This window comes from Lutzomyia longipalpis, chromosome 1 (genome assembly GCF_024334085.1).
Source record: "Lutzomyia longipalpis isolate SR_M1_2022 chromosome 1, ASM2433408v1".
NCBI classification, from domain to species: Eukaryota; Metazoa; Arthropoda; class Insecta; order Diptera; family Psychodidae; genus Lutzomyia; species Lutzomyia longipalpis.
In genome coordinates this window covers 24,667,403-24,688,393 of record NC_074707.1, presented here as the reverse complement: position 1 = coordinate 24,688,393, position 20,991 = coordinate 24,667,403, and the positions used below count along the sequence as shown (strand labels likewise).

Here is a 20,991-nt window from a genome sequence, read left to right as displayed (position 1 = left end):
AACAGCATTGAATAATTTTGTATTTTTGATATATTTCAATTTATACTTTTACAAGTAATGAATTTTGTTAATTATTCTTTAAAAAAAGATGCTGTATAACTGAAAAAAAGATACATCTTGTTGATCTTTATATAGAGGGGGATGAAGGAGATTTTACCACATCCTGAGGAAAGAAAAGTTTAAAATTATTTTTAAAAATTGCTTTTAGGGGAATTTTTAAAGGTAAGAGAATGGACTCACGTCTCAATGATGGATGTCCGGAGCTCACTGGTAACATTTGTTGGTTTGGCTTCATTGAGTTTGAAGACGCTCTCAATGACCGCTACCTCTGTGGATGTTGTGCTCATGCCACAGAACGCACACCAATCATTTACGGTGAGTCCTGCTGCCAGGACATCACTTCCCCGGTTTACAGTACCAGCCTAAGGAAGAAAGTTCTTCAATTAGATTGATGATATCAGTGATAACACGGACTTTATCTTTTAATCTTCGTTTACGCTCGATTTGGAAGCTTTTTGGATCAATGAATGAGACCAATTTTTTTTTAATTCCTTTCATTCGTTATTTAGCTCATTAACTTTGTGATAAGTTCTCGAGATTATTCTTGTAAAACAAGAAATTTAAAATCTGCGAAAAAAAACGTAAAGTTCCGGAAGCACTTTTTCTTTGATCTTAGAAGAATTTCTTGTTCTAAAAAGCGTAAGTAAAGTTATCTTAATTAAGCCAAGAACTCACCACAATTGGCACTTGGAGCATCGACGAAAGCTCATCCTGTTCTGCTATCGTTGATTTGGGATGTACCAAACCTCCCTGATTGCTAAGCACTGTGTACGATCCCACGAGGACATTATTTGCAATGATCTGCGGGAAAACCTCAACATTTAATGTATCTCCGAGGATTTCTTGTGTTTCCTGCAACAAAAAAAGAGGAAAAATTTAGTAAAAGAAGTCTCCCCACCTACCCACACATCCTTTCTGCCTACTTTGTCCAGATCTGGATGCACAATTGCCACATAGTCATTGCAGGAGATGACATTCCCCAAGGCAGATAATCTCTCTTCCACCCTCTGAATTTTAACACTCTCTGGCAAACTATTCCGGAGGTGCTGCAGCTCCACATCTGTTGTTGAATTGGGAACCAGCAACCCGTGTCGATTCCCCACAGTTAGACGACCAATAATTCTGCATCCTGCTATACTGGCATGCACCACGGGGATTGTCTCACCAAGTTCTGCCTCGAAAACACTGCAAGGTGGAAGGATTTGTGTGAATTTCGCAATGTTTTGTCTTTCCGGCACGTGAAGACAGCATAACCTCACCTGTAGAAATTCGCTGATCCCCCAATTGCCACCAAGCAGTAGGCATTTGTTAGTTTGCTGAACACCCCGATATCATCTTTATTCTCAAATTGGGCACGGAGAGCCATGATGAATGCGGAAACACAAGTTTTTGGGCAAAATTCACAAAATCCAATGTCAATAAAACTTTTGGCGTGCAGTTCCTCGCAACCAAGGGGTATTTCATCAATTAGGGGGACTCACTTGCGAATTGGTAGTGTGTTGCGTAAGTTGCGTAAGTGTGTTGTAATTATGTTTATTGAAAAAAAAATCATTTTTGAGGTTTAAAAGTTGCTGTGAATGCTTATGGGGCCCCAGGGAGCTTCTGGGGGTGATTTGGGAATAAAAAATACGATTTTTATGCACTTTTACGTACTTTTTTCGGCTCTCACCGCGACATTGCGCCGAATCCATTTGGCGGTCGTATTTTAACTAAAATTTTTTTGCTCCTACGCAATTTTCCAGCTCTTCCTGCCTCAGAGGGCTTCTTTGGGGCTCCCTGTACCTATTCCGGGGATTTTTGGGGTCTTTCGGGTGATTTTTGGGAAAAGTAATTTCGGGTGTTTGGCCGCCGCCGGCAGTTTTCGTTTTATACATTTTACACATTTTACACGACTTTTTTTTTTCCGGAATTGAATTTTTTAAATTTTTGGAATTTTTGATGCCAGTCGACGCGGCGTCGCTTCCTAGTCAAGAAAAACACAATTTCGCTGGAAAATTCGGCGGAAAACGCGAGAAAATGGGGAAAAACTGAATGTGTGAGGGAGACAGTATCAGTGACGTGCATTCGTCTCATTTTCCCCTCAGCCAACAGTGCGAAAGTACCAAAAATTAGTAATGATTGCTTTTGGAACTACATTCAGGGCGCCAAATTCAAAAAATCTTTTTTATGTATTTTATTTATTTATTTTTTGATACATCAAAAAGTCACAACATTCTTCTCAAAATTACATAGAAAAATAGTCAACAGCTTTCACAGAAAAGAAAACAGATAAGAGGAAATTGAAAATAATGAAAATTTAATTACTGGTCGTGAGGAATTGATCATGGATGACGGTGAGATTATTAGAATGATTTGGGAAGGACATGCGGAAGGAGCCATCCTTGATGATCCCGTGCTGAGTTTTGACGCTCGAGCTAAATCTGCGACTACCACGACTACTAAATTCCTTCATTGTGAACGCCACGTTGTGTTCAAAAAGGTGGGAAGTGCTATTTGTTTTCCCAATGAGACTCTGAAATAATTATTAAAAAATTTAAAAAGAAGAATGTTTAATAACTTTGTTAAAGAATTTTCCTCACCTTAAATCCTACACGAAATTTGCGATTCATGAAGGCATACAGGATAGGATTTATGCAGGAATTGGCAGCTCCTAGCCACTGAGCAATGGGAAAGATGACGTGAATAATGTCTTGAGCTGAAAAATAATATAAAATCATTCATTTGATACAAAAAAATCAATTAGCGAAGAACTATTAACTTGTCTTATCATTGAGAAGATTCCCAGAGAATTTAACAAAGCAGAAGATGGCGTAGAGCGGCAGCCAAGAAAGTGTGAAGGTAACAATCACGACAAAGACCATCTTGACGACCTATTTTACGAAAAAAAGCAATGATGAAAAATTTTCCATGGTTTTGGGGTTCCAACTGAGGAAGGGGATAGGGAATACCTTGACCTTTGATCTGTTGACTACACAGATTTGGCGATTGCACAGCCTCTCGCCAGGGATGCTGCGGTTGGCAACACTACGCCAGATCACGGTGTAGCAGATGGAGATGACGGTGAGTGGTCCAAGGTAGCAAATGGTGAGGTTTGCAATGGCAAAGAAGAGATTATCCGCATTCTCAGAGGGCCAGAGTTCAACACAAACTTCCGCCACACTCCCCTTGATACCCAATGGTTCCGTCGAGAAGACAAACAGGAGCGGCATGTTGATTGTCAGAGCAATGGTCCAGATGAGCATCACAGAGATCCGGTACTGCCGCCGTGACATGGTCCCGGTGAGTGGGAAGGAAATTGCAGCACATCTCTCCAGAGAGATGGCCATAAGGGTATTAACGGATGCCGAGACGGAAACACCTTGCAGGTATGAGACAATTTTGCAGACAAATACTCCAAGAATCCACGCTGAAATTTATTTAATTGTCCTTTAAGAAAATCTCTTATTACGAATTTAGGAAAATTAGATCAGAAGCCATGTGAGAAAATTTATTCGCCTCACCACGAAACATATTTTAGATGAAAAATCTAAATTAAGAATTAAGGGCAATAAAAAATCTCAAAGATCGATTTTTTATGGAATTTTTTTTAAAATCCTTTTGTAAATGTTGTTAATGTTCAGGAAATCGTAGGGAATTCAAGCGATAAAATCATTTAACACGCATACAGCTCAGAGGCATACTCAATCTCCAACTAAAATGCCTGCTGGTAGCCTTTTCCCTGCCCAAGAAGATGATTCCAAATTCAATTTGGTCGGTCTTGGAACATCTAAGAATATGTAAATAATTTTCCTTGTAATTTGATTCACAGTATCCCCGTGAAAACGAGAAACCTTGACGAAGGAATGCTTGCATTGCAAAACAGCTTTAAAGGGTGTATACGGCATGAATCAGAGGGGTAAGAGAGGGTTTTGCGGGGGAGGTATTTTGCAAAGCAAAAGGGAAACAATGACAAGAAGAACATGGCTTAATTATTTCCACACTCCTGTCCTCTTAGATATCTCACATTGTGCGACAATTTCGTGAATCTCAATAATTTGATCCTTCAATTTGGATTTTGAGGTGCAAAGTGGACCCAAAGTGCTCATCCATATTTTGTGCTATATGTACGTACATATATTACAGAGTTTCTCTATAATCCCCGAAATTCCTTTTGTGGCATATTTCAAATTCATATCTCACAATTATATTCTACCTATTCTAATAAGAAAATGAACGAGGTGAGAAATGTGAAAATGGCCCAGAACGGCTAAATAAATTTTATGCAAAGTATCCCAAAAACGCGGGAAAAACTTTTCATTTGTGGAGCTTTTATCCGCTTGAGAGACTTCAGGAAAATCAAATAAAATGTTTAGGGGTTGATTTTTAATTACACCAAAAATGATTTCTTACCTTGAAAAATATTTCCCACGAGTGTAAAGGGTAGACAGAAAAAGTTTACAAGTAGGTCTGCAATCGCCAGATTCGCAATAAATTGATTGGTGGCCGATCTCATGCTGGTACTCTTGAAGACAACCACAACGACCGCCACGTTGCCCACGACACCCAGCACAAAGACGACTCCATACGCCAGGCTATATAGGGGAGCGGGGGTGGTTGGTGGTGATGGGCCACCGCACGAAAGAAAAACCCTCTAATTAGTCTCTGAATATTCACAAATTATTTGACATTGAAATTGCGTGGGAGGATTCTCTGCAATCTTTCTCCTCTCTCTTTGTTTCACTTTTCCCCACTTACTGCTTTTCCTTCACTTCGAACCAATTTTCTCATCTATTGAATTTCACGAGAATTTCGCTTTTGCGTGGAGATGATGGAACAAAAGAAAGTCCTGAAGATTTATACTAAATATTTACCTTTGACGGTGATTTAATTTGAAGGAAAAGAATTTATTAGGTAATTTACTAAGGCTTTTCTCTTATCCGATAATATGAGTTCGCATTTATCTATTATCTTTTTCCATTTATTCATTATTATTTAATGGCACTTTCAAAGGAGTTCAATCATTTTGATGCTCATATAACAATTCATTGAAAGACTCAAACAAGATTATGAAAAAAAAAATCTATATGATTAAAAAATATTTTTTTTAAATCTACAAAAAATAAATACATTTTCATTGAATTCTCTTTGGGAAATTAATTTTCGAGTTTTCTGAAATAATAAGTTTTTTTTTCTTAAAAAGTTTTATGATATTGCAATATTTTTTATTTCAGTCATTGTTCGTATAAAAAGATTTGAAAAAAATTAAACAGAATTTTTTAAATTGTAATCTTGGCTTTCAAGTCTACAGCTGTTAAAATACATTAATTTCTTAAGGTCAATAAAGACGTTGAAATGAATAAACTACTTTAGATTCATTTCATTTCTTATTCATTCTATTCTTGATAATATTAGAGTTCTATATTTTGGGATTTTCCTTAAAAACTCTTTGTATTTTTTTAAAGAATAATTTATTAGAATTAGATAGATTTAGACGTGAAATTAGTTTCAATACTGCCGTATTAATTGTACTCATTTCTTCACAAACGATTGTAATACAAAGATAATATAGTTTTACTTAGAAAGAATGTAATTGAATTAAAGAAAACTCACCTGAGAAAAATAGTGGCCACAATGCCATACCTGAGGCTGAATCCTGGATCACTTTGATACTCAATGGTCGTGTAATTTGTTATATTGTCGAAGGTGAATCCCCATAGGTTGTCTTCATCACAGAGAGTGATATTTCCGTCTGTACAATTTTTCATCACTTTCACTCTTCATTCAATTTCCACCGGAGAAGATTGTCTTTTATCAACCCACACCCCCGCTTTATCTCATTGATGTTTTGTCTGTGCGCCTGAGATGATGAAATGGTATTGTCTGTTTCAGGATTCAATTGGTGGTAAATTTAATTTTCCATTGACAATGGTAATTTTTGGATATAAAGAACACAAGGATGGATCCCTAGAAGTTTTGGGTGCGCGATGGAAAAAAAGTATTTTGCCTTAGTTGTGACAAAAGCCAGAGAAATTTTGGGGGGTTGGCAGGAAAAAAAAACGGGAGGGCGGCAAAGTGGAATCATTCCTTTAGAGTGGCAATAATAATGGGATTAAAATTCAAGGACTCTTGAGCTCCATACCCTTGCTCTTGGCACAATGTGGGGGTGGGAAAAGCAAATAGGAATCCCAACTCAATATATATTAGCACACACGGCGGCAATTCAGCAATTTAATATAATTGTGTATCTCGGGGAGACTGACAAATAAAAGAAATTTTGTGTGTAATAGGAAAAGGCATTAAAAGGACACGGGGTGTTGTGTTCAATTCCCAACTTCGTCGCATTTACTCTCGTTTTTCATTCTTTCACACGTTTTTCTCTCTCATACCCTCACAGAGAAAAAAAAACTCCACCACCTCTTCGGCATGCCAACGCACCCATACCCCCTGTGCAAGAAGTGCGTGGACCATGGGGAGGTGTGTTGTTCCCCAAAAATTCAATTGTGCAACTTTTCACATCCCATTTCTCTCCATCACACCGATGGTCTTCCCCATCGAGTTTAGGGCACATTTTCTTCGGAACCCCCAAAAGTGTGGGCTGAGAAGTGGCACGTAACAGTGTTACTTTGGAAATTGATGTGCGGGAACATGTTTATTTTGGAGCTTTTCCCACCATCACCCCCTTTTGGAAACTTTATTCAACTCCCAATTAGAATGTCCTTTTCACTGATGAAAATCACTTTTTGACAAGGAGGGACAACTTTTGAAGGATATTTGATGGGACTTTTTCTCCCATGGACAATTTTATCTTTATAATTCTTCACCTACTGCGAATGTGCTTTTATAGCAAAAGTATTTTACAATGTAGACAGGCCAGTTTAATAAGAATTGAAGCTTAAGGTAAATGTCATAAAGTTTGCTTAATATGTTTTGTACTTAGGTGTGATTCTTGTGTTCACCTTCAATAATTAATAATTAAATGTAAATTGGTTCAGGATTAATTTTGAATTTTGGCATTATTAAACACAGGAAAAATAAGTTGATTTTCAGTCTTAATTGTATTTTACAAATTACTTATTTCAATACCGATGATTCGGTCTAATTTACGTCGTTTACGTCCCTAAGACATACAAAAAAATATATAAGATCCTGAATTTTTTAAAAATATTTTATGTGCTTTTTATGTTTAAAAGGAATAGACTCTTTGAAAGATAGATAGATTTGATTTTGTTTCATTTAAAGACATTTTGAAGTTGTAAAGATGTGCCTTTTACTAAATTATCTCTCTCTCTCTCAGATTTTTAGGATGTTAAATGATTTTTTTTATTTAGATTTTCTTTAGTCTAGATCTAGATGGTTTTTGTTCGTAAATCTATTTTAATTTTTTTTATTTCATTTAAAAAGTATGAAATCTACGTTTAGGGTTCTTGAAATCTTGACTTTAGAACTCAAACCAATATATTAAAATTCATACTTTTAATTTTTGAAAAAAATTACACTTTTCTTTTAAAAAAAATCCTGAAATTAGAATATACATTTAAGTTTTATTTCAATTAATTTTTACTTAGGATCTATTAAACTGCCGTATAAAAGCTTTATCAAATTTAACATTAGGATTAGGAAAACTATATTTTCTTCCGGGTTATTGGGCAAAAATAAAGTTGTTTTGTAGATCTTTTACTTATTTTACTGCATATCTATGATTTTTCTTTTCCAATAAATATTATTTAGAAACTTTTAAACATCCTATCATCGTATTTCATTCACTTTCACTTTATCAAAATATCTCCAAAAAGCCCTCTAAATTAAGTACCTTTCTTTCAGTGTGATGATTTTGGAAAATTTCACTACCTGCGACTTCCTCTTTGTGATAGTAACCACAATCGAAAGTGATACAGAGAACTATATGTAGGTGTACTACATACACGATATACCGGCAGCCGTGGGAAAATACGAGGATGAATTTAATTATGTAATTAGTGACATTGAAATGTGCTCCTCGCGGCAAGATGATTTAGTCCTAAAGCGAGGGGAAAGCACTCATTAATATCTTTTCATCTCTCACGTGCTTTTACTGGAAAAACCGATGTCTCGTGGAATATCTTGAAATTTAATTTGATGGATCCACCTTTCTTCATGCCCAATGGGATTTCCCATCCCCCCAAAAATTCCCTAATGGTGGTACCACAGGAATGCACATTGATGTAATTATTTAAATAATGTTATATCACTATCTGTGTGTGGGATCAACTCACTGGGAAAAAATTGTTTCAATTTCAAACACTTGACTGATTTTTGGTTTATCTCCTTCGAGAAATTTTATATATTGTATTTGTTTTTTTTTTCGTCACTAACCACCATCAATTTCGATACATTGAGCACTGATATGAAACTGAGGGCTAACAGTAATCATTGATTATACTCTTAGCAGGATTGCGCGGGAAGCTGGCCGTGTAACGTTCGCACGGCTGTGCGGCAAAAGTGGAAGTGAAAAGCGACAAGAATCAAGTTTACATGGACTGTCTATCAGAATTTTGTGAGCAACTCTCAACGAGAGGAAGTCGTTTTTGGGCTCTCACTCTATATAATGTTAAAGAGATTCCGAAAGTACTTGAAGACTATGCGTGGAAGGTGCTCCCACGTCGAATCCTGCCACAATACACAGACTCTTGGTATATTCCACTTGTCATTCTTGATGAAGGTAAGTTACTCAATTCCTACCATTTATTACTGATTTTTTTCTCACTGATTAGACCTTCCTTTTTTTCTGCCAATTCACCCCTCACACGAATTCACCGAGGGATTTAGCCCAATAATTTATGAACATTTGATTTCTTCTAATTTGCACTCCTCTTTCATTTTTTTTCACAAGAGAAGTAAATACTTCCTGGAAATTTTTTCTCGGATTAGAATTAATGAAATTCTTATGGCAAACGTATTTTCCTAAATTCAACTATTAATTTTTAAGAGATATATTAGAGTTGATCATTTTCTTAATTTATTGAAGGACTTTCTGAGCATATCGAATATTAAATAAATATATAAAAAATCTTTACCACAATATTTGAGAATTTTTTGTTTACTTTCATTTTATACTAAAAATGTAATAGTAGAAAAATGTTTTCTGCTTGATACCTAAAATGCTAATTTAAGAATATTTTTTTGGAAATTCTTACTAAACAGGTTTCAAAGATGCGTAGATAAAATTAATGTTCTTAATAAGCTATAGAAATCTCGTTCATATTTGAGAAAGAAAAAAAAATTTGTGAAATCTCATTTATTTTCACATAAGATAAGATCATTCTCCTATACAAATCTACGTCTCAAATGTGATAATATTTTGTAAAAACTAGGCACTAAGGATTATAAATTTTAGTGATGAACAGCGGAACCTTTTGTCTTTTATCTACAATGAGAGCAAGGAAGGGTTCGTCAACGATAAATGATATTTCTGGGTCTGGCACACTGATGCTAAGGGTGATGACTGAGAAGGTATTTACGGCCGTGGCTACAGTACCCAATTCATCGACATTAAGTACAGCATGTTGGATGGCATCTGTTACGCGAACAACTGGTGCATTTAGAGCAATGTAGGGTAAGTTTGATTGACTCGTGAAGATGTTGCTGACACCCATCTGGTTGAAATGAAAATTCAAAAATTTTGTTAACTTTTACATAATTTAATGGTCAAAGCTTTGGAACCTACCTCAAGAAGGGACTTTGTGAGGGAAACTCGTGACTTCAAGTGAAATTTGGGCATTTGCAGCTTCACAATGTGCGTCATGGAATATTCCAACTGATCCATAATGCTGCTCAAGTGATTTGGTGTTAATACACTAAGGAGCTCTTCGAGTGTATTCTTTGTTTTTGGTACAATGAGAATCATTGAGAATTCTCCTCCCTGAAAGAATCATAGAAAAGTTTTTTTTACATAAACTATTACTGAAAGAGGCTTTCTAAATTTTTCATGACTCACTGCATAAGGAATTTCCACCCATTTGAGTCCACCAGATGGTCCAGAAAGTTGCATGGTCCCTGACCTCATGTGCTTTGCCACCCTCATGTAGTTCACCTGTCCTTGGTGACCGTCCCTGTAGTTAAAGTCTCCCTTGAATGTCTCATTGAAGGGATGCCTCCAGATGCTCTTGAAGAAGATTGCATTTGCCAGAAGCATATCAATTCCCTGTGTTGGTGAACTACTATCCAGGAAGTTTGGAATGTGATTCCTTGTTGCTTGTGCAATCCAACTATTTATTTGCTTAATTGCTGCCGCTTGATTGGGGAAATCTACTGGAACGGTGTCAGAGCCCACCTGTTTCGCCTTTTGAGCAAAGGTTCCATTGAGTTTCAGGTAGTTTGACACAAATACTGCTGCAGAATACTCCAGACTTGTTGATGGTTGGGTATTTTTCAGGGAACGCACTACGCCTGCCAGGAATTCTGGATTCAATTGTACAGCTGCTTCAATTTGCTCCCTTGTGTATCCATCAGCTCCAGCGCCGAGTAAAGAGAGCGATAGTTGGGTCAAGAGAGGACTGACAATGATGTTAGTGTAGCGATTTGGTGGTTTGATTCCCTAAAATTAAAGAAAATTTTTTTTAAACAAAATTTTAGTAAAAAAAGCTCCTCTCTCTACTTAAAGCTCTCCAAGCTTGTGTAAATCTGTTTTTATATATTTCAACATCTATAGAAGATTTAAAGGAGTAAATTTCCCAGTTTAGAATTAGATTTATTAACGCACCTACATACTTTTTATCTACTTACATTAACAATTATTTCATTTCCTGTTGCCGTATTGTTTTTATCAAAATCATTATTTTAAACAAAAAGTGCTGTGAAAATTTCCAAGAATTCTCGTTTGATTTTCTTTAACAAAAATTTCTTTACAATGAACTATAAGAAATGTTTATTAAATTGATGACACATATGTTCCAACATATTGTATAAAACTTGTTTAGCCAAAAGACTGTTTTTAGATTCCAAATAATATTATTATCGTAAATTAGCATCATTTTAATTAAGTACACGAGTTTGTTTTTTCGTGTTGTTATTCAGCCCAAGTGTTGTAAACCAAAATCATCATGATTTTGGTTTGAAAGTTTATTTGCGAATCAATTTAATCACCAATTTTTTTGTAGAAAGATTTTGAAGACTTTTTTTTTTAGATTTATAAATAAAATATCTTTGTAGTATTTGTAGATTTTATTAATGTTGTTAAACGTGTCTTTATCTTTAAGTAAGAAAAATTGGTTAAAAAAATTTTTGTTGAATTTAATGACACACTTAAATACACGGAATTTCAGCTGTAAATGTTCATTTTTTTCTAATTAGGATTTGTGATTCCAGTAAAATCGATTATTTCTTGAGAAACAGAATTTAGTCACTAAAGGTGGCAAAAATAATACCTCATACTTATGTGATTTTTTTTACTCCATCACTATAATTATAATTTACTAAATCGTTATGATGATTAGCTCACAATAATACCCAAAAACCCCAAAAATTGCAAAAAAAAAGTCCACAAAATTTATTTAAAGTCGTCATTTTGTACTTACTTTGAATAATCTCCAGGCAAATGCCGTAATAGCATCACTCTCGCTCGGTTGGTGTGGGCGGACATTAATGCGATTGGGGTTGTTGGGCAGCTGGAAGTTTAAGGGGTCGATGTAGTTCTCCGTTTGACCCACTGGGGATTTCTGCTCAACAGGCTGTGGGAAGTACTGCTGTTGGGCCTGTTCGGCCTGTCGTCGTTGAATCTCTTCCTGAATTCGCTGTTGCTCCAAATATTGCAACCTCTGCTGCTCCTGCTGATACCTCTCCTGTTCCAGTCTCTGTCTCTGCTCAGCTTCGTATTGCTCCTTCGGCGTTAGAGGACGCGAGAAGAGATCCTGTGGTGGCTTCGGCGCCGAATTTGACCCGGGAAACGTCCCGGATGTAAGGAATTTATTAATTTGGTCTTGCTGCTGATTCTGCTGTGCGATCACAATATCACTTATTGCCCCATTCGCTTGACGTGCAGAAATGGTTGCTTTATAGGATGGTGTATGTTCGGGGATACTTATATCATCCGGAAATACTAATCTATCCGCATAGTCATCGGCAGAATTATGTGAGGTGAGGCTAAGTACTCCGAGGATTGCTGCAAAAAAATATCACACGATGTTTTTTTGTAAACAGAAATAAATTGAAGCTTATGTTTGTTCTTTCAGTTGTACAATAATACTACATTTTGGGGAAAACCACCAAAAATCTCTCTGAACTTGAATTTCTTCAACACATCAAAAGAGCATAAATTGCTTTTTCTCATTGTTTCCCCACTGGCACGTCTTGTGCAAATGTGCCGTCTCTCCTCAAAGTGAGTGTGTTTGGATTTTAAGAAAACGTGGAAATATCATTTAGTGGTCGGTAAAACCTGTTTTGCCAAATTATTATGGATTTGAATGAATTAAATTGAGTTTTTTTTTTCGTCATGCCAATTCTATTCTCAGATTCTCGGAGGCTCGTGTGCAATGCTAGAGAGAGAGAAAGAGAGAGGAGTGGAGGAACCTTTGCTTGAATTCCAAAAAAAAAAACCATTAATTTTTATTATGAAAAAAATTGAAAGCTCTTTAGAAATCGTATCACCGAAATCTATGTAAGAACTTTAAGAAAAAAAATGTATGATCTCAATTTTGAGAACATATTTCGCAATCTTTTTTATTATGTTCATGCTGTTCAAGAGTTAGCGATTTAGTATATAAGATAATTCCTACTGAATCTTTTTTTTTATTTCGGTCAAAAATTACCTGAAAAACTCAATTCGATCAATGAACATCAAGAGAAACTGTTTTACTGTTTGAACATCTTGATTTTAATATTTAATTAAAATATATCTTCATTAATAAAAAAAATCATTTTGGCGGTTTTATTTGCAAAGTTCTCTTTAACGATGTAATCATCTTGAAGCTCTTGAAGCAACGCACGCTAAAATGGTACCAACGTACTTATTTTTAAAGATTTTAAAGATCAAGCTCAAGTGAGTACAAATCTTGGTACGAATGACTGTAACTGGAGAAAATAGCGATCACAACCTGTTTGTCGCTATATAATAAACGTGGACCACGCAGACCTTGACGACGATAAAGATAACGTAAATGAAAATCACGAGAGTTATGAAAAAAATGTATAAATATCAAAAAGCTTTTAAAAATTATTGCTTTTCTTCTGTATTCATTTTGTATTATACCGGATCTTTAATATCCAAAGAAATTTAATTTTTATTACGTATTATTGAGCCGAAAACTTTTGCACTCCCCCTTAAAGTAAATCACAATGCGCCTTTTTCAAAATTATGGACTTAACGCAGACCTTAGTCATCTCTTGGGAAATGGACGTGACAGAGAGAGAGAATAAATAGTTTTGGTATTGCGTACCTAAGAATAACTTAATTCCTTCCATTCTGTCTCCAGCGACGATATCTTGCCACAGGTTTTAACGTTATAAATGGTGTCACTTGTGCACTCTCAACAATATTCACTGTGTAATGTATTCATGAAAGTAACTTATGCAAAGTATCTTCTGATTTCACTGCGATTGGCACCACAGAAGTCTTTCTTAAAAATATAATGTAGTACTGTGCGAATTGGTCAGTTAATTTGGGGCGGAGGCACCGTATCACTTGATTTAGCACACAAATTCGGCGGAGGTGCACACAAAAAAAGAACCTTGAGGAAGTTTTCAGGGTCTGATTACAGAAGAGTCTTCTTGTAGAGCGAGCACAAAACTACTGACCGTCTGTCCAATCCACGAATCACATACTGACTGCGGGAATTCATTTGGATTGGAGCCTGTTGTCTCGACCCAAGAATCACCCAAGAGAGTTCAATGTGGTCGAGCAAGAAAATTCACTCAACACAGGCAAAGCTCATCAAAGCACCTTACCTTTTTATATTTTACCTGTTTTCAGTCTCGTGAATTTTTTCTTCTTACACCTGTATACAGCAAGAGTGTTGGTGATCGCATGAACTTGAGGTGGGGATCATGTGAGATAGTCAATCCAGGCAGACTCTGGGAGATTCCGAATACGTCATCGATGTACAACTTCTCCTTCCTCTTCTCATAATTTATGGCACTTCCAAAGCAACTTGCACAATATTCAATAAACTAATCTTGCCACTACTGCTGCTAGCCTTTTAGCACACATACCAATCGGGAATTTATTTGATCTTTTGACCAGATATATCTGGAATTTAACCACAACCACACACCAAAACGTAAACTATGGTTCAAGAGTCCAAAAGTCTGTGTGATTGTTAGAAATTTTTGGTACAAAGATTCCATCCAAGTCATCTTTTCTGGTATTACTTTTAAGGGGATTTTTCACACTTTATCATCTCTCAGACATAATAAGGTGCACTTTTTTTGGGAAAATTCCGTGATAAATATATAAGGTACCTTTCAACCTAATAAGCATACTTTAAGCGGAATTTAAATTAACAAAACTCTTTTTGGATTTCCCACAATGATTCTTCTAACGGACCCAAAAGTGCCAATGCATAAAATTCAAAGTGAAGCGAAGTCATTTTCCCAAGGGAAAGTAATTTTCAGAGATACTTTCATATTAATTTCAAATTAGATGGTACTTTTAAGCTAAGCTTTAATGAAAAACAACTCGGAACTTAAATGTTGAGATTTAATTTTGAATTTAATTCATAAGTTTAGGGCAATAATTTTCATCATTGCATTTTCATCCCAAATAATAATTTTTATTATCCATAAACATATGGCATTTAGTAGGTGTATCTTTTAACTAAATTCAACATACAGTGAAGTGGAGCTCTGAAGTAAATAAAAATATTAATGTTGAGAGCATTACGATATGTCTAACTTTTTTTTTTAGAAAAAAGAAATACTGACTCTACTATTTAATCCTTCTCTAACACCTGATACATCAGATATCAGATTCTCTGATTCCAAAAAATTGAGATTGCGCGACCGCTGTGGTTTTCAGGATCAGATCCTGGTTTGTTGATCCTCCTAAATTGATCAATTTTCCGATGCAGAAAATAATAGTCAAACAAAAAAAAGTTTTCCTTGATTTTATTTTCTTTTTAGAAAAAAAAATGTTTTGTAAAAATCAGAATTATTAATTAAAAAAATGTATATAGTAAAGTGATTCTTATAAGTCTTATAATATTAGAAATAAAAATGTGTGTTCTGATACGTGAATAATTTTATGATCTTGTAATGAATAAAATATGCAATGCAATGGATACAATTAAATTCTCATTGAATAAATCATGCAGAGTTTCTTCCAATGAGATAGTCAATAGTGTGCCCAAAAAGCTGCAGAAATGCATTTTGTCTTATCACACGGTGGAAAAAAATTACAGCAGTGGCTGAGCTTCTGCACTTGGTGGGCTGAGAATTTTCCCCGCGACGACAGTCAAATTGTCAACGTGATCTCGCACAAAGAACAAGAAGGGTCGATCAACTACAAAGACTTTATCTGTGTTGTCGCTGGATTTGGGGCGGACAGCATTGGCGGCTGCAAAGAAAATTTATTGTTTAATATTTATGTCATCTTAAAAGTTGCGATTAATGTGGGTGATCGTGAAGATCTGTATGTGTACAAACCAGTCAGAGAATTCTCACTGCTGGCACCTTCGTTGACTCGAATGGAAACATGCTGGACAAGTTCATCCACATGGAGCTTTTGCGTTGAAGAAATTCCACTGAGATCGGCTTTTGACGTAAATACTGTAATCAATCCCATCTGAAATGCAAGTCAGAATATTTTTTTCTCAATTCTCAGTAAAATACATTAAAGGCCTATTAGCACCTTTGCTAAGTGTTTCTCAGCACGACTTGTGGTGTCCAAACTGAATTTCGGGAGGTGCAACTCAATACTGGCCTCCTCGAGGCGAGATACCATTTCATCAAGAACATCGGCATTGAATTCCGTAATTAATTTCTTAAGACCCTCTTTTTCATTGGGCATAACGACAAGAAGGGAATATCGATCATTCTGTGAAAGAAATCAGTTAATAATTTTCATTTCGAGGGATGATAGTTTATTGAGTCATCATCGCTACTTTACCTCGTAAGGAAGTTCAATGACTTGACTGCTGTACTTGGCGCAATTAGCATATCTGAAGTTTCCTCGGGATCGCATCATTGTGACGACTTTCTTTTCCGCTTCTGAACAGTAGAAAACATCTTCTGGATCGGATCTGAGTTGCTGGAATGGAATACCCCAGCTGCCACGGAAGTAGAGGCCATTGAAGAGCAACATTTTAGATTCATATCGCTCAGCAGGAGCATCACTCTTTGTTTCCGTTTTCTCCCCTACTAAGGAATTTCCACTCAAAGCAGAAGCCACGTCATTTTCATAAAGACTCCTGGCGGACGCTTCGGACTAAAGGAAGTAAAGAAAAAATTTCCATTGAAAATTACTCATTAGAATGTTATGCATTCTTTTTGTTTCTAAAGTGCAATGGAAGATTTATCTTCATTAACTATTCCAAGGCACTAATTGGTTGAGTTTATTAATAGCTCGTAATGCATAACGTATTTGTCTGGCTATAAAAGTTTTTACAAGTTTTATTATTTAACCCTTTTATGACAAAAGATAAAATGCTTCTAAGGGCATAAATTTTATGTTTTAAAAAAAAGTCCAGATGAAAGGATTTTTTTTTTGAGCAGCTGAATAGCAATTTAACGTCTACTATCTTACTTTCTTTGTCACAGGATGTTGTTTGGCAAACTGAAGAATTTCCAAATCTTCAAGCTTTTTGAGTTCAGGCTCAGCCTTGTTCTTAATTGTTTCATCGAGTTTTTGTTTGGATGATCCCTCTTTTTCTTTCTTTAAATGTTCCTTAATAACGGGAACCTCAACATATTGTTGATCATCAATTTCTGTATCAAACTTGGAGATCTCAGCCTCCTTTTCCTTCTTCTCAGGCAAGGCTTCTGACTTGGCGGCATCAGCTGGCTCGGATTTTTTGAGATCCTCAAAATTGGGGATATCTTTGCTATTCTCAATGGGTTCTGAGGTCTTTGGGTCATCATAGTTGTAATAGTAGCGATCAATGTCCTTTACATCGACATAATAGCTCTTTCTGAGTGTATCCTTGAACTCATCTTCGGCAGTGTTGTTGCGGTAGATGTAGAACCATGTCTTGAATTGGGGTGCTGATTTTGGATTTTCACCCTGAAGATTTTTTAAGGCCTCACTATAAGTTTCCCTTACTGTAAGCATGAAAGTAAATATATTAAAAAAAAATACCATTTCATATTTTTCTTTTGTATCACCTTTAAGACGATCATTGGGATGGCGAAGAATCTCGTTGATCTCATCGTATGTACGACCACGAGCGCCTTCACCTAGGATAGCCAAGATTGAGGAAAAGCCCAGAGGGGAGAAGACAAAGTTATCATTGTAGTCGATGTTCCCTTTGAGAAGAGTTGAAGTGATGATATCAGATGCCACTCCCGCTATATTTCTCTCCTGGCCAAGTGCCTTAGAATCACGGCTGGGAAGTGCCCATGCGATGCTAAATGAGACAATGAAGAGAACTGGAAGAGAATGCCACACTTTCAATTTGCACTACAGCACTAATCACGTAACGGTCCCGGACTTTTTCACTCCCAAATGATCTTCAATCTTGACCCCCGTATTGCCAACACAAAAGACTTCTTTTGTGACTTCTCTCAACACATAACGGAATTTGCACGATGATCTTATATGATCATGCTTATGATTTTCAATTTAAATTAAAGAAAGAATATTTTACAAAAGAAAATACAAGAAATTTTTTAATTATGGTTTTTTTTCCACTTTCCACTGGGGATATGCAATTTCTTAAAATTTACTCACATAATTTTCCAGTTTTCACCATGACGATCACTTTATACGACGCACTTGCAGATGATCTTGCAACAAGAATAAACAAGAGAATGGTTCTGGATCTTGTGCTGTTGGTGCTTTTATGCTCTTTGCCTGGTGTGGTCAAGCGACAAACCCGAGGTGAGTGCTTCGTGAAAAAGCGCACAACTTGATGGCCCAATGAAAAGGTTCTTATATTTGTATAACCGTTTATCACAAGTTGCTATTTTCAAGCAAGTCCCCATCACAAAATTCTGTGATCTTTTCGGTTGGCAGAGTATCCATGAGGTGAGAGAGAGCATCTCTTTTTCTTTTAATGATCTGGCCTTATCTGCCCATATTCGCGATATTCTGCATGCTTCCCCAGGTTATTCAACTTTTACCTTCTCTTCTTGCGATGATTTTTGCTAATTTCTTTAAGCTTCCACTCACCCCCTCGTCTTGATCGCATTGCTGCAAGTCCCGTTAGGGAGCTTGAGAGTTTTAAGTAGAATCAGAGGTTTTCACTTTTGCTTGATTACCAGGGCAAGGGCAAGAGCAACGGATGATCAACGCGTGTATCTAATTAGAATTTTTATTAAAAAAAAAGATCCTAATTTAATTTAATCTCTATACTGATGATTTATTCTTTGATCAAATTGATCTCATTGATTTTTTGATCAACTTTTCCCCGAATTTCGCTATCGTTATTAAATGACAGAATTTATCATTCAAATGAAATTTTTTTATGTGTTTCTTTGTCAAATCAATCTTAATAAAGCTGAAATATTTGTCTGTGGCACATGAACTCCTCCGAAGACCTTAGGGTGGAGTGGGATAAAAAAACATGAACTCCTCCGAAACGGCTGGGCCGATTTTGATGAAAATTGGTATGGGGGTAGAGAAGGTCATAAGAGTTTTCAGACCCGTTTTCCTTCATAGTGTCCCCATAAAAAATTGTTTATCGCATTCTTTACCTGCTTGATCCTCCCTCTCTCCTTTATTACAGCTTCAAATGGAATTTGCTCACACGTGATAAAGAAAGGATTTTGTTCCTGTTTAACTTGCATTCCTGCACCTTGGTCTGATCGTGGTGAAATTTGGTACAGAGGCTACTGACACCAGGCGATTGCCACCAACAAATGAATCTTCCATTAAATCTGTATTTCATTACAATTATTTTCTCTCTCTAAAATTTGCGCGAAGCGTAATAAATCCCCGAGAATCGGGGCGAGGTAAATTGGAATGAAGCGACCAGATAATGTTCTGCTTAAGCCGGCTAATGTTCTGCTGGTAGATTTTCCTATCTGTTACGGCTGAGATTCTCATTTAAATCGAGGAAATTAACTCCCAAGGTCCAGTAGACATACCCGTCCTCTAGTTTTCCATCCTCTGTTGACAATGCTATAAAAGAAAACAAAATGTTATTATTCTGAAGAGCATTTTACCCACTAGTCCAAATTATTTTATTTTTTTCGCCCTGTTCTGATGAGTTCTCCAACAAATTCCTGTTGTCCTTGATACAGTACTAGTTTAGCCTACAGAATAAATAAGATTTAAATAGATTTGCAATTTTTTGATTAACTTTTTGCAAAAATTCTCAGAATTTTGAAGGAAAATCGAGTGAACCAAATTTATTTGTTATGCAGCAAAGAAGCTTATGCAGATAGTGTTCAATTAATCGGATGTTTCCGATTCGCTTTCGGCAACATTCGCGAAAATACATAGCATCTATGGGCATCTCTTTCTTTTATACTTGGAAAATTTTAATCATCTCGCTCGGTGGAATGTCACACGCTTGTCATTTTCAGTGCGTCGCCCGTTTTTCATTCTCAATTTTGACTTCATAACGACAAATTCTGTTGCCGTGCTTTTCTTGTTCTTTTGAGCATTCACACCTAGAATTCAGTTTAGAATTTAATTGCAAGTGTTGTGAAACAGGTGACCAAGATGACTTCAACCAACTTCCAAGTGGGATTTACTGAGAACGCCAAGAATTCCAGCAAGTAAGTGCTATTTTGTTTCAAACTCTTTTTATTTTGTTTCCATGCAAGCACACTTGTACTGATTTTGGGGATTTTTTGAATGAATTTTTGTATTTTATAAGTTTGATTTGCTGTAATTCAATTAATATGTGGTCAAAGATTAAAGATATAGCGATCTTGATAGCAAATTTACGAAATTTAAATAGATATCTTGTACAGCTTGGGGGGCATGGGAAGGGATATTTTGGTGTGTTGGTGATCGGTCCGGGCGTTAATACTTCTTACTTATCACCGCGAGAACCTGATTACACTCTCTGGGCTTCTGATGGCCACAACTGAGAGATATTTCGTTACCGTTAGCTCTATCGAAGATTTACCCGCGTCTCAGAATCTCATTTGCATGGAAAACTGCCACAGACTCCGGGCCCAGGTCGCCTGGAATGCTGCCAGCAAAGTGGGCCCCTCATTGCGATCACCAAACCAAATTGATGATGATGATGAGAAGAGTGCCCGAGGATTCGGGTGAAAGCTCAGCCAAGAGTCCGAGTGAGAAAAAGTAGCGCACAGCCACTTAGCACACTGAATCAGAATTAATTGAATAATTTAGCAAACATTCTTTCCTGGAGAGTCTTCGCGGAGGGAATTTGCTGAGGAAGACTTGCTTCAATGGGTATGCCATTAGGAAGCCACCGTGTGTGCCAAGTAATTGCAAAACAAATAGAAAGGCTAGAAAAGAGGCTCAATATTCGCACTCTTGTGCTCGTGTGGCACAAAAAAAGTACAAGGTTTTTTTTTGTATCGCTTTTGCAAGAAGTTCTCGCGAATTGGCAAATATCTGCTAGAGTTAGTTGAGTATATATGGAACCTTAGTGCTGAAGAAATAAACGTACCTACCTAACATATTGGAAACAATTGAGTCTCTCTACTTATTCTCCAATTGCGCCTCCCAATGAGTGGGTCGAAGAACGCGGGGGTGTTCACCCAACTCCAATCACTCCAACGTCTTGAGATTTCTATAGCAAAACGAATCAAGAAAAAAATATATAAGACCTAAAAAGAACTCTCAGGCCTTGATTATGGAAATGCATCTGATAGAATTCCAGTGATTTTTTTTCCTTTTCCACT

General features: G+C 36.4%; 5 protein-coding genes and 1 long non-coding RNA gene across 19 annotated transcripts in view; 2 read left to right on the top strand and 4 right to left on the bottom strand.

The window, feature by feature from the left end:
• Nucleotides 1–12: 12 nt before the first annotated feature.
• Nucleotides 13–1,528, bottom strand: LOC129797414 (eukaryotic translation initiation factor 6). The gene is made up of 5 exons (XM_055839937.1): nt 1,320–1,528; nt 984–1,245; nt 736–912; nt 241–422; nt 13–163 (listed from the first exon to the last, which is right to left on the bottom strand). Exons 1-5 carry the CDS (start codon nt 1,424–1,426, stop codon nt 154–156), a joined length of 738 nt encoding a protein of 245 aa, XP_055695912.1. The 5' UTR covers nt 1,427–1,528; the 3' UTR covers nt 13–153.
• Nucleotides 1,529–2,220: 692 nt separating this feature from the next.
• Nucleotides 2,221–8,666, bottom strand: LOC129797408 (neuropeptide SIFamide receptor-like). 12 transcript variants are annotated; one of them, XM_055839928.1, is made up of 7 exons: nt 8,648–8,666; nt 5,650–5,896; nt 4,450–4,631; nt 3,009–3,466; nt 2,819–2,930; nt 2,640–2,755; nt 2,221–2,572 (listed from the first exon to the last, which is right to left on the bottom strand). In XM_055839928.1, the coding sequence occupies exons 2-7, from the start codon at nt 5,802–5,804 to the stop codon at nt 2,357–2,359; spliced, it is 1,239 nt and encodes a 412-aa protein (XP_055695903.1). In that variant the 5' UTR covers nt 5,805–5,896; nt 8,648–8,666; the 3' UTR covers nt 2,221–2,356. The 12 variants fall into 12 exon arrangements, with proteins under 12 accessions (XP_055695903.1, XP_055695902.1, XP_055695894.1 ...); XM_055839927.1 differs by lacking the exon at nt 8,648–8,666 and adding an exon at nt 8,616–8,630; XM_055839919.1 differs by lacking the exon at nt 8,648–8,666 and adding an exon at nt 8,292–8,520.
• On the top strand, nt 8,621–9,844 carry LOC129797417 (uncharacterized). The gene is made up of 3 exons (XR_008751332.1): nt 8,621–8,737; nt 9,413–9,631; nt 9,730–9,844. It is a non-coding gene; the product is annotated as an uncharacterized LOC129797417 (long non-coding RNA).
• On the bottom strand, nt 9,299–14,542 carry LOC129797405 (serine protease inhibitor-like). Its single transcript, XM_055839915.1, has 5 exons — nt 13,449–14,542; nt 11,592–12,175; nt 10,013–10,612; nt 9,743–9,937; nt 9,299–9,671 (listed from the first exon to the last, which is right to left on the bottom strand). Exons 1-5 carry the CDS (start codon nt 13,471–13,473, stop codon nt 9,393–9,395), a joined length of 1,683 nt encoding a protein of 560 aa, XP_055695890.1. The 5' UTR covers nt 13,474–14,542; the 3' UTR covers nt 9,299–9,392.
• Nucleotides 14,543–15,098: 556 nt separating this feature from the next.
• Nucleotides 15,099–19,492, bottom strand: LOC129797400 (serine protease inhibitor 27A). Its single transcript, XM_055839903.1, has 7 exons — nt 17,894–19,492; nt 17,329–17,592; nt 16,751–17,265; nt 16,115–16,432; nt 15,857–16,042; nt 15,652–15,790; nt 15,099–15,562 (listed from the first exon to the last, which is right to left on the bottom strand). Exons 1-7 carry the CDS (start codon nt 17,913–17,915, stop codon nt 15,402–15,404), a joined length of 1,605 nt encoding a protein of 534 aa, XP_055695878.1. The 5' UTR covers nt 17,916–19,492; the 3' UTR covers nt 15,099–15,401.
• Nucleotides 19,493–19,673: 181 nt separating this feature from the next.
• The window catches only part of LOC129797398 (microtubule-associated protein Jupiter), a 47,632-nt gene continuing 46,314 nt past the window's right edge, over nt 19,674–20,991 (top strand). The window contains exon 1 of one of the 3 annotated variants that reach the window (XM_055839895.1): nt 19,674–19,887. In XM_055839895.1, the coding sequence (XP_055695870.1) occupies nt 19,832–19,887 (56 nt within the window). In that variant the 5' untranslated portion in view covers nt 19,674–19,831. The remainder of the gene's footprint in view (nt 19,888–20,991) is intronic. The other 2 variants (XM_055839900.1, XM_055839898.1) reach the window with 2 other exon arrangements.